The following is a 12,596-nucleotide window of genomic DNA, read 5'->3' as shown; positions in this document are numbered from 1 at the left end:
CAGCAATTCCTGTCACTTGCTTCTTCCTTTGAAGCCATAGTTTGCTTTGTGATATGAAAGCACGTGTTGTTGCCTTGCTTCTGATTTTTGTTTGCACACAGCCTGTGGCACTGCCATTACATTTGCTTGCTTGCTCTGCCTGACCTGCTGGCCCTGTACAATGAGTCCATGTGAGACAGAGCCACCATGGTGTGCTGACTGCTAGAGGCAGAGCCAGGATTTGACAGGCTCTTGGTGTCAGCATGGGACCTGCCTGGCTGTTCTCTTGTGCTTGTGGCATGCTGAGTTTTGCAGTGTTTTAGGAACCATCCATCTGGCATGGTCAAACCATGTGACTTCTTCCAGAAACTCATACATAATCTGCTCTACTTTCCTTTTATAGATGCACTGAATGAATTCCACCAAGATGCAACTCTTAAGACAAACTCTGAGAAAGTATTTTTTCTTTTACTTACATATGTTCCATATTCGTAGCTTCTCTCCTAACATATCGAAGTTGGCCAGTAGTAAGTGCTTTTGAAATACAGACATTTTGTCAAATACGAATTTCATCCAAGGGATTACTTAATTTCCACTCATTTCTTCAACTGAACTGGAGTAAATTGGCATGAAGATTCAGTTACTATTGATTTTCACTGAGTCTGAATCAGTTACCGAAAGGTACATAACTCAATGAGCTATATCATCCAGAATTTCACCAACTACACTGAATTATCAGATCTTTTTTATTAGATTATGTCCATGAAACAGGTTTTATGATTATGTCAGTACAGCATACACACTGTTCTACACAATTTAATAATTTTTTAAGTGCTCTTTATATCCAAATAATTTGGGGCAAGCTTTCAGCATCTAAAGAAATATACATAGCAGGAGATCTTTGTGTAATGTTTCTATCTGTAGCTGTTAAATTAAGCCTGTTTGGCAGTGATGAATCATACTGTGCTGCTGTAAGAATGAAGGTGCTCAGTTAAATCTAGATCTCATCAGACCATTAGCAGTGAAAGAGTACATGTACAGAGTCAGAACTGTATTCTGGGTGAGTGTCCTACCCACTCAAGCATAGAAAACAGACTTGCTTGCTTCTCTCCTGCCTTGGAATCATTTTTCCATTCCTGAGAAATAATTGCAAAAGGAGAGGTAGGTGATGCTCATCTCCTGGATCTTTTAAGAGTTTGATTTTGAGGGCGTTTTGCTGGAAAGTGCGAGCTGAGTTTAAAGAGGGCCTAGACTTTTTAGCAAACTTTATTTTTGGCAAACATGCCAGCCACAACTGTATGAAAAGCAAGGCATAAAATGGCTTACCACAGGAGGAGGCTTTTACTTGATTATTCACTTGCTCCAGAAGAGGATTCTGTTTTATTCTTTAATTCTGAACAAATTAGGTTGGGATGACAGCCATCTCCATGTGGATCTTGAGGAACTCCTTGTAGTGGACATAAAGGTGGTGAACACTGTGGTAATGTGGGGAAAGAAGAGTTCAAGATATGGGTCATTCAAGGAGCCTGCATGTGCTCAGTATTTCAGAGACCGAGGGAATGTTTGTTTTGTAAAGATGGAGTTGTGTGCTTTTCCCATTAAAATGATGTCAAAAACCAATAGAGCTGTGCCACAGACAAAATAAAAGGCTTATGGTTCAGTAACGGCAAAGCAGAGATAATAGCATAAAAATTGTTGCAAAAAAAATTTGGGGAGCCTGGTAACACACAAGTCTACAGCACAAAATGTACTGCAGTTGCAGAGGGGAGGGTGGCATCTGAGCCGTGTCATCACCTGGGAGTTAGGTTTTCCGTTTTCTCTTTAATAGAAAAATTAACTTACTCTTTCTTTTGGTCAGGATTCAAGTGGGGGAAAAAAAATCTTACATTAAATCACTAAAAGTTGAATAGTATAAATAACCAGAGAGCTCCTAATAGGTGACCTGTGCACTGTCATGGGCCAGTGAATGTAAACCTCACAGCTTCTCTGGCCTGAGTAGAGTGTATTGCATGGGACAAAGTATTGCTTAGGGCAAAGTTGTAGCTAGTTTAACTGGCCTTTGAAAACTGTATCAGTTTTCCTTGCATGGTTGCTGTGCATAACTTTCTACCTTAAATATTTATCTCAAGCTTTTCTGCAGGTGTTTATCAATTCACTGTAAGCCAGCACAGCTGCTAAAAATTAAAGTATTTTCTTCACACCATCCTTCTAATCCACTTTCATGTCTTTTGACACTCAGACTCACCAGCTGGGGAAAAAGGTTGAAATTGAAATTTAACCTCTGCTCACATAACAGTTAGCCATTTAGTGGTGAAATGTTTTCCCTGCCTTTCTTGTCTGAAGGGTTATAATCCATTTACAGAATTTTTTTCTGACCAAAGGTGTTTTATTACAGCTGAGGGTGATGAGACATATTAGTTGTGGGTGGGCACAGTTCTGATGTTACAGGTTTATCTGAAAATTTAGAGAGGCTTAGAGCAACAGGTGCCATTAACACCTAGTGTGGGAGCAAATGAAGTGATCACAAATCAAAACATGTACTTGACACTACACAGGAGCAGCTGAAGCCCAGATGGAGAGAAAACCCAAGAATTCTGTCTCTTAATGTTTTTCCAGAAGGGGAAAAAAAAAATTTCCTTAGATTTTATTCTGTATTGAGAATTTCATGTTCTAAATTGTGAGAACATCTTCGAATTCTATATTTCCCTTCAAACATGGAAATTTGCCATCTCTTGGAGCTCCCTTTTCTGAAGTCTTACAGAGTGCCCATGTGCAGCCTCCATTACCTCATTGTCACTCTGTCACTGTACTAATGCAGCTGATTGAAAAGATTGACTTACAGAGTTTTTCTGATGCTCTTATAGTCAGATACTTGCTTTTTTGCCTTACTCTTCCCAGTTCTAGAGTCTGTTGGTGGGTTTTTTTCAAAGTTAGACTAGTAATTTAATCACATAGATGTACCATTTTCTGTGTTGCTTATGATGGTGAAAATAAATCATCATTTATGACATTATCCTTTCACATTATTTTGTATTAAGTGTTTCGAGTATAAGCTCTTTATCCATTGACTAAACGTTCATCTGTGAAGCTCATTGCTTAGCATTACTAAGATAGAGATAAAGCCCAAGAAAACCTGGGAACCTATACTTGGATGTTAATTTACTCAGTATCTTTGGGGAGGTCAGATGAACCAGCATGTAGACTGGTGTATGTGTTGTAACTTTCTTTTCCCTTTGATAAGGAGGAATCCCAGGTAGGTAAGAGTTAGTTTCCTTTGGGCAGTAGTTATGTGTGCATAGTCTTTCACCTGATATAAGAATGGTAACAAGGTTAGACATTTGGTTTAAAAGAATTTATTCCAAGAGAAGTCAACCTAATGGCACAAAACTTTTTAGCCTAAAGCTGTGCCATGAAAGCAATCTGAATGAAAATATATCCAGTTTGTGGAACATTATTGAATTTTAATGAGAGGACCTCAGACTTTAAAACCTGTTCTGTATCCATCCCCTTGATTAAAACTAGTTCAGCATTAGAGGCACTCTGGAGCAAAGCCCATTTTAAAAGGGGTTTTTACACCAGTAAAGATGGTAAATGTCAACGGAGCTTTCTTGAAGTCATCTTGGCATTGCAAGAAAAATTGTAGAACTACAAAAAAATTAATTAATTCTGTATCTCTGAAAACTGTGATTTGAAAAGATTTTCACAGTGAAATTTCATACAGGATAAAGGAGTAGATACTTGATGTAGAAGTCTGCTTTCATTTCATTTACATCATTGATAAAGACTAGGAACAGACTGAAACTCCTCTTGCTTACCTTGAAGTTTGGTCTTTTGCTGTGATATTGGTGTTCTAAAACCATGTCTTCAAAATACAGGATTTAAAGAGCATCTTCAATCTGGCTGAAATGTGGCATTTTGGAGTGCTGTCTGATACATTTTTAAATGAGGAGTAAATTAAAAGTTTAATTAAAGAAGTGGTGAAAAACAGCTCTGACATGCTCTGGAGGAAGATCTGTTCAAGGAAAATATGGGCAAATCTGTTCACAGGCATGAGGTTTTCTGCACAAACACACACACACAAACACACACACACACACACACACACACACTCTGCCTGCACAGTGTCCTGCACACTGATTTGCACCATTGCTTGTTTGAATGAACAGGAGAGTGAGGAGCCCTCTTGGCTCCTACCCTTCCACATAGGACAGCCTTTATCTAATCCATACCTCAGTTATTGCCTTCAAACCCCACAACTGAGTTGCATGAGAAGGGCAAAACCATGTGACAATTTTAAAGAGTGCATGTTTAAAACTAGGTTATGAAATAAGTTCATGTAAGAGAAGGGAATGCATCGAACTAAATAAGTGATTGAGGGAAGACCATGACCATATTGTATGTGTCATATCAGTATTTCTTTCAGGCTGCTTTCAAAAGGCAGAAGCCTGTAGTTTAGTTATGTCATTAAATTTCAAACTGCTGATGGACAAATAGATGTAATTTACTGTGCACAATGATGAGATGGGTGTTTAATACACAGTTCACTTATTGCTGGTAGAACTGTCAGTAAAAACAAAAGGAATGCTTCTTTTTCCACGCTGAACAGAGACCACACATTTTTTTTTCCCTTCCCTTTTTCCAAGGTCAGTTGTGTATGTATTTACAAAATTTGCTTCAAACGTTGCCACAGTTTTCAAGGTGCCACTATTATATCATGCTTCCTGAGCTGAGATAACAACCCTTAAAGCCCTAGTGAAAAAAACCTACAAATCTTACGGGGAAACAAATGTCCACAGATAAGAGAACTGTGACGTGCGTGAGGAGAGAGTAAGTGAAGGACGTTCAACCTATCAAGGCTCTTCTATTTCAAAAAATAGTGTTCAGTGATGAGTTCTGAAGCAGTTCTGCCCAGGAACAAATGAGATCTGCCTGTGTTACAGCATATTCGTGTCAAAGATCGTATCTACACTTATCTTGCTTTTGGGAACTTTATATGGTGGGTATGTATATATATGTACACATATATATAATCTATGTATCCTTCTCTTGAAGCATGATTTTTATTTCTTAATAAAGGCTTGAAAGCAGATCTCAATTGGCTTGAACCTGGGGTCATTGATGTCTGTGGAAAAGCTCCCTTTTATGTCAGTGGTGGGGGACAAGGCCCATCATTCTGTTCCAAGGCCAGCTGGGACTATGCCTACCTGAAAGGTATCAAGCAAATTTTAAGCACCCAGAAAAAGATTTCCTTTGCCATTTTTAAGGAAGCTTCAAAGATGGCTATATTTTCTCTTACTTAGGGAGATCGTTATGTATATTGGATAAACTTTACACAGTAGGCTTGCCCTGCTTTGGTCATAAAGCTGTACATGGTGCCTCTGTTTGGTTTCCCTTTTTTTTTCAGGTATGTGTGCAAAGGGAACATCTGAAGTTGGGTCCTTCCTTGCTGGCTTGTATCTGCACCCAGCTCTGAAAACTCTTGGTTTGCTTCTTCAAGAAAGAGACCCCATATGTTTCTTATGAACTAGACTAGATTTGGGGGTCAGAATATTATCTTTAGTCCTAGAATTAATTTGCTTCATTTTGAATAGCAATGGGGAGCAAATTCAACACACTACAGAACTGGAAGTTTGCAAAACTACCACTTTTTTTTATCTGCTTTTGTGTACTGGGTGACATGAGAAGCTCTAGGGAAAATAATAATTGTTGTAGGTTTTGATGCATTAGATCTGGTTCTAATAATAGTTCAGTACTGACATAGGCCTATCTTAGAGCTCTTATTCACAATTGTGATACTATCAAACTTGAAGAATGAGAGATTTTTGAATAAAAGAAATTGGGCTTTTAAAGACTAAAATGAGAAACTCAAGATGGCTGATCTGGTTTCTGTCAGATTTTAGCTGAAAAGTATTTCATCTGTTGTAATGTTTATCTGTGTCATCTTTCTTCTTACATATTGGAGGAGAGAAGATAAGTTTTGTAAAGGTTTTGAGCAATTTATGATCAAGTATAATAACCTCTACATGAAGTAACTTCTTCCTATGCAGTGTCTGGCACCCACCCACACAGAGATACTATTAAAGGGAAAGGAGAGAGAGAAGTACAAGAAAATGTTAGGTTTAAAATGAGAACTCTGAATTACACAACAGCTGAGCAAGTCACTTTTGACTGGAAGTGAGTAACTGTCCAGAGTGTGAAATCTTTTCAGCATAGCCTGTTTTCAGACTAAAGTTTCATATTGCACCTTATTCATCTTACATACCAGAAGGCCAATGATCTTCATCTTTAAAAGGTGGTACTTTTCTTTTTTTCTTTACTTTCTCTTTTCATACCTGTAGTACAGACTTGTGTGGGCAATTTGTCAAAGAGAAACAGTGGTAGCAACAAGAGTGGCTAGGAACCAGCTCAGAAATAATCCCTCTGAATAAAGGTTTCCACAGGACAGTCCAGATCCTGTTATTTCTAGTCATCTCATAATTTCAGTTTTAGGTCATGTATGGCTTTAATCCTTAAAATGAAAATATTTTCTTCATAACAAGTAACTAAGAATCTGACAAAATTATTTACTAGCTATTCACATTTTGTAATATGAAAAGAAAAAACCCATCCCATCCTTTTAATATATCTCTGACTATATAGTTTGGCAGGTTTCCCATGGCATGATGCAGGATTCCTTGGCAAATGTTACTTGGCTGTAGCTCTTTTAGATTCTTCACCATCACTTTATTGCTCTTACACACACAGACATACAAACTCCTCAGACTTAACTGCTACAACACAATCAGATTCTAAAATTTCATGTACAACTTCCATGTGCCCTCATTATACCATTTCTATTTATATTTTTTTCTTCACTATGTCAAATAATCATGGACTTTCAACACCTCCCTCAATTTGTATAATGCCTTCAAAGCTTCAGTTACATATTCTGAATTCACTGCTCTTCTTCCCAAAACAACTCAGCATCTTCTCAACCAGAGTGTCTAAGCCCCACTTGCCCAAATTTAAGTTGTACCCTTTCCACCCATGATGTTCTTCTCATTTTAGGGAGTTCTTGTAGGACTTCCCTGAGTACACATGGATCACCAATATACAGGCTTTTCAGCCTAAGAATATTGTATATATTCAAGTTAGTAATTAAGATATTATCCTTATCATTTTTTCTGTGATAACAAGGAAGGGGATGGAATTCTAACTTCTGTTGTCACAATGAGCAAATGGACTAGCAGAAATAATCTAGGTAGTTATTTTTTATGTTATTTCTTACATATCTCGAAAGGTACTAGGCTTGTCTAGCTTTGGAAGCCCTTGTATTGGCAATTCCATAGCTGTCATGAGAGCTCAGTAATATGTTTTGGTTAGAAAGTGAATTTCTTACCTTTTTTCATTCATCAATACATTCTTTCTTCACATGACCTTTCTTCCATGTGTCCATTTTACCAATGTGAGAAATGGAAAGATAGTTTCCAATCAGAATGTCATCAATTAGTTAAAAATGTCAGTCACTGTCAAGAAACTTGCAGAAGTCTTTTCCTGTGCTGCAACACATGTGGTTTTATTAGGTTTTTTCCTTGTGTCTGCATTATAGATGTCTGCATTATATATTTGACTAGAACAATGCTTATCAGTATCTTTAATTCTAATCTTTATGGAAATTCTAACTTTCCTTATGAAAAGCTTTAGATTCTCTTTGCTTTGTAGACCAAAGTCTGAAAATAAAATCTAGAAGTAATGTGGCTGGTTTACAGTTAAAACTCATTTATCTCTTGCGTGTCATTGCATTGTCATTGTATACAATACTTTAAAAATTGCTTTGGCATGTCTGTAGAGTTGCACCAGGGAAAATTCTTTCATGGAGACTTGCTTAGGAAATGTTTATATCTCAGTTTTTACTGAGCAGTGCAGACATGAAGCACAGTGTCTGTGAAATAAAGAACTCAACTTTTCAGACAGCAATATCCAGTTCAGATAGAAAGAATATTCAGTGAAGGTGAAAGTCGGCATGAGCATGAGAAAAAGCTGAGCTAAGGCATGGACAAGAGAAAAAGAGTCTAAAGTTAGTAAATGGTTAAAACTAGTTTGTTCAGCGGTATATAAGCATGGGAGTCTTTTGGCCAGAAAACTAATGGTGCAAGCCCTTTTAAACTATAAGCAGATGGTAACATTTCAGGATTTGTAGGTTTTCCATTGCAACCGTACGTTGTGATCTGTATTTTTATTTCTGTACTGTCGCAGAATCACAGAATGGTTGAGATTGGAAGGACCTCTGGGTATATCATCTGGTCCAAGCCCAGGCAGGATCACCTAGAACTGGTTGTCCAGGACCATCTCCAGATGGCTTTTGAATATCTCCAAGGTGGGAGGGTCCACAACCTCTTCAAGCCAGTGCTTGGTCACCCCCACAGTAAAAGAAAAAAAGTTTCTTTATGTTCAGAGGGTGTTCCTGTGCTTCTGCTTTCTCAATGCAGACTCATAGCTAATATCCAAATTGTGCAGCTGCACATTTTGTACCTGAGGACCTGAGGTACTTGCTTATTGGCTCAGGAGGGGTTTCTTTCAGCAGGACAGCATAAGCAATACAATGCCTCCATCATATCTTCCTCTCTGTCAGCTAATGGCGTTCTGGCACACACCAAAAGGCTTTTCCTCCACACAGTGGGTATCATTCCAGAGGCAGTGGATTACGGCCTCGCTTCAAAGCCAGGAGAAGGAGTAGCCAAACAAGATGGACACTTACATGTTTCTTTGCTCTGTTGCCCTGAAAAATCAAAGAAGCAACAACCAACAAATGTGGGAACCATCTGAGACCCCTTGAGCAAACAGGGAAATAAAATGTCACAGGTGCACTCCAAATCTTCTTGTCCTATCTTCCCTACTTGGTGTGTGTTCCATAACAGCAATGGTGTTGGAGCCTTCAGAGCATGGATTTTGTAGCAAGCAAAGTCAGGGATGTTTGAGAGGATTGAGGAACCACAAAAAAGGCAAGTACATCCCCATGGATAGTTCTTTCATCCATGGGAATGTCCCTCTTTCCTGAGATACATGTACTCACAGATTTTAGGTGTTTTTTGAAGCCAGAGGGCAGACTCACATCCCCTGCCACAGGATGCAAACCCAGCTCCATGCCTTTTCTGAAGAAAAAAAGAAGGAATTCTACAAAATCAGGCTCCAGAGTTTAACCAGTCTTACACAAATTATGATCGCAGAGAGGAGAACATATGCTCAAGAAAGAACTTCTGGATCAAGCTTGCATAAATAAACCTCAGGGAGTGAGTGGGTGTATGAGTCAAGTGAAAGATACCAAGAACAAAGGTGAAATTTTATTTTTCTGTGGCTGCTGAGTGTTCTCAATTCAAAGGTGGTGGGACAGCTGATGTCCACCTTTAGGAATCTTTAAGTGTCTTGACGTGAAAGTTTTTATGTGACTTGCAGAGCTGTCAAATCATTACAAAAGAGTAACTAGTGCCAAAATGTGAAATGAGAGCTTTGTGCAGTTGCTGATTAGTTGAATCTATTTCCCCAATCATCCATCCAATATTCCAATTGAACCTTGAGCCAAAATTCATGAGGCAAATTTCATTATAGTAGTGATGCCTAACGTAGAGTTGGCATCCTGTTGTAGTCATGATGGTGAGATGGATAGGAGGCTGAAAGATGAACTAATAACACTTCATTTTGATGAAATATCAAAGTATGGTGGAAGGTCACCTTGTATTGTATAATTATACTTTCAAAAGAACTTAAATTCTTGCTTCAGCCCTTAGTGAATTTGAGACAGCAGCAATGATGGGAAAAACCTTCCTTAAAAATCCCAAGAATTGTACTTGTTCTGGCATGACACTGCCTAAGGTGATTTGCAAACAAGGCTGCCATTGCCAGGCTTTCACATTAATGCAAGGTTCAGCATACATTTTAAAACATTAAATCAGCTTTCCATTTGCATAGATATGATTATTTGAATGTGTAGATTTTGTTAGTTTAAAGGGCCCCAATAATCTAATGCTGGAGCCGAAATTAAATATTCAAAGTAACTGTATGTTAATAATTTCAAGCAGTAGTTCCAAAAAATGTCTCTGCTTGACTTTGGAAGATACAGAGTGTGTCTGCTGCCACAAGCAATGCTAGGATTGTAGCTATTGAATGTTCTGAAAATCAGGCTGAAAGCTTAGGGCAGGAATAGATGCTCCTGTCTGAGTGGGTTAAGCTTTGGGTTTTTGCAGAAGCCAGTATTGCTATATACCTTAAAGCTTAAACCCAGAAATCCCAAAGTATGAGTTGCAATGGTCTTGTCAAAGTGGCTACAGTTAGTAAATATCATGTGTATCTGGGAAACAAAACATCCCATTATTTATGGTTTTTCACAATCAAGATAAATGAAGCCGTTTATGGACAAGTAACAGGCTACCACATTTTACTTCATCAGATCAAATCTCATGTCAGATGGTTTCAAATCAGATTTGATTAAATTGTTCTCTCAATGTCCCTGCACAAAGCAGTTTGGAGTATAAGTTGATCTGACATTACCTGAATGGCAGCACACAAGAAGGAGGCAAAATACATGTTTAGTTCATCAAAGAACAGCATGTCTGCCAGTTCACTGCATTTTCTTGATGGCCCAGATTTCTGCAGAGATTGTTATGCCTAAGAAATGTCTCAGTGCTCTGTGTCCACTTACTGTATTTGGAATGGACCCACAAGACACGCAGTGACATGGAGTTCTGGTGCCTTTGTGAGAGTGTCAAGATGGAAATCGCCACTTCTCAGTATGAACTCAGGGTTAGCAAAAGGAGATCCAGATCCTACAGCTACTCCTGCATATGGGCAGTGAGAAGGGAAGGGCCATAGCTGACTGCTCTTTGTTCTCCAGTCTAGATGGGAGAGATCTTCTCCTGTGAAAAGCAGCAGTGAAATGATGCCTTTGGCTGTCACAGGTGTCATGGACTTGCATCAGACAGGAGTTTGTGGAGAGAGGCAGGAGAATGGGTGTTCCTCCAAAACCAAAGGCTGCCAGTGGAAGCAGAGGGTTATGCACTGTCTGTCAAGTCACTGAACAGCTGAACAGTTCTAGAAACTGTAACCATGACTTTACAACATACTCTGTACTTAGCCGAGATCCAGAAGAGAGGGCAGCCTGGCTATCAGTCAACCCAAGTTCCTAGCTCAGTTTGCAGTGTGTGTGAGGTGTGTTTCTTGGAGTAATCTACCATTTGTTGAACCAAAGTGGTAGATTACATCTGTGGCCTGATCTTCACAGATCCCTCATTCTTGGCTGGATCTTTATTCATCTGTCAGTAAAATGTTGGAATATTTTGGGAGTTTCGACATAAAATTGCACTGTTGTTCAACACAAAGCTGGCAATACAGCCATACTGCCATACAAATCAGAATTTCATATTTTACATTGGCATTGTGGGGTGATAGCTTCTTATACATGATGAGTGAAAATATTTTAAATTGCACTTTGAAAAGAAAAAGTGTGTCTGGAAGTATTTTTTGTCACTGTTTTTTTTTTTTCTTGAAAACCTTTGGACATTCAGCCTAACAATTTGTTTCTTTCCTGAATGTATCTTTATTTATGCAGCAGAAGTATTCCTCTACTTCAAGGTAAATTCTGTACCGTTTCACACCCCATTGTTTACAGACCTTCATGAATCCATTGTCATTTATTTGACCCCTTAAACCTAGGAGCACATTTCCAAAATGCAGTATGCAAGAAATTTAAGTTTCAATTTATATTCATAATAATTAATCTCTAATGTTATTATGTTTTAACGAATTGCATGACATTCTCTGTTTTTGTCTCTCTTAGCAGCTATTTTAGTGTTCTTTGTAATGAAAATGATTTTGTTAATGATATAATTCATAGGACAGTATTAGTTGAGGGAAAATTATGTCATTCATGCAAAAAGGCACAATTAAATTTTCAAAAGTAGTGTATTCAAAAATACATATCATCTGTCCCCTTTTGTTACCAGTTTTAGTAGAAACTTGAAAGGTTCACTTGCAGACTGGATAAAGCATGGAAGCAGAAGATAGCAGAAGACGAAGTCTCAAAAAGCCCCCACGTTTTCACCACGTTTTCACCCTACATTGGAACTGTCAGCTTTAAATTTATATTAATTAAAGCAAGTCACATCCTAAAAACATGTTTTTATTTTTTCAGACCACTCTTCCGTGGAAATTCAGATGTTGATCAACTAGGAAAAATCTTTGAGTAAGTAATAACTAATTGCCTTATGTCAGTATCTGTTTAACATTGAAACCCTATGAGATTTCTTTGCCAGGTTTTTATGCAATAATGTGACTAGAATTTCCATATTTCCTATTGCTATGGCATGCAATATGATATTTCTGTGTATTCTGTGTCAGAATGGAAGGAGGAAGCAACATGGAATATAGTTCTGCAAAACTGATAGCCATCATCAGGAAGTTAGGAGACTTCTGGGTTTGGGCTTTTTAAGTGTCTTAAACATACTGTGCATGTACCATTCATACATATTCATAAACAGTTAAATTCAAGAGATTCTCTTCATGTAAACAGACACAGTATTCTTTTTGTTTTTTTCTTTGTGCATTGCAGAAAACAATATTAGAATACATTAAAAGTTGAAATCTCT

At 38.1% G+C, this 12,596-nt stretch overlaps 1 protein-coding gene across 4 annotated transcripts in view; it reads left to right on the top strand.

The window, feature by feature from the left end:
• The window catches only part of CDK6 (cyclin dependent kinase 6), a 130,588-nt gene that overhangs the window by 106,270 nt on the left and 11,722 nt on the right, over nucleotides 1–12,596 (top strand). For all 4 annotated transcript variants that reach the window (XM_054637663.2, XM_077174915.1, XM_077174909.1 and 1 more), the window contains exon 6: nucleotides 12,143–12,193. In XM_054637663.2, coding sequence (XP_054493638.1) covers nucleotides 12,143–12,193 — 51 coding nt within the window. The remainder of the gene's footprint in view (nucleotides 1–12,142; nucleotides 12,194–12,596) is intronic.

The sequence above is a fragment of the Agelaius phoeniceus genome, chromosome 1 (genome assembly GCF_051311805.1).
Source record: "Agelaius phoeniceus isolate bAgePho1 chromosome 1, bAgePho1.hap1, whole genome shotgun sequence".
Lineage (NCBI taxonomy): Eukaryota > Metazoa > Chordata > Aves > Passeriformes > Icteridae > Agelaius > Agelaius phoeniceus.
Note: the sequence above shows the minus strand (reverse complement) of the source record. Positions and strands in the feature narration are given on the sequence as shown.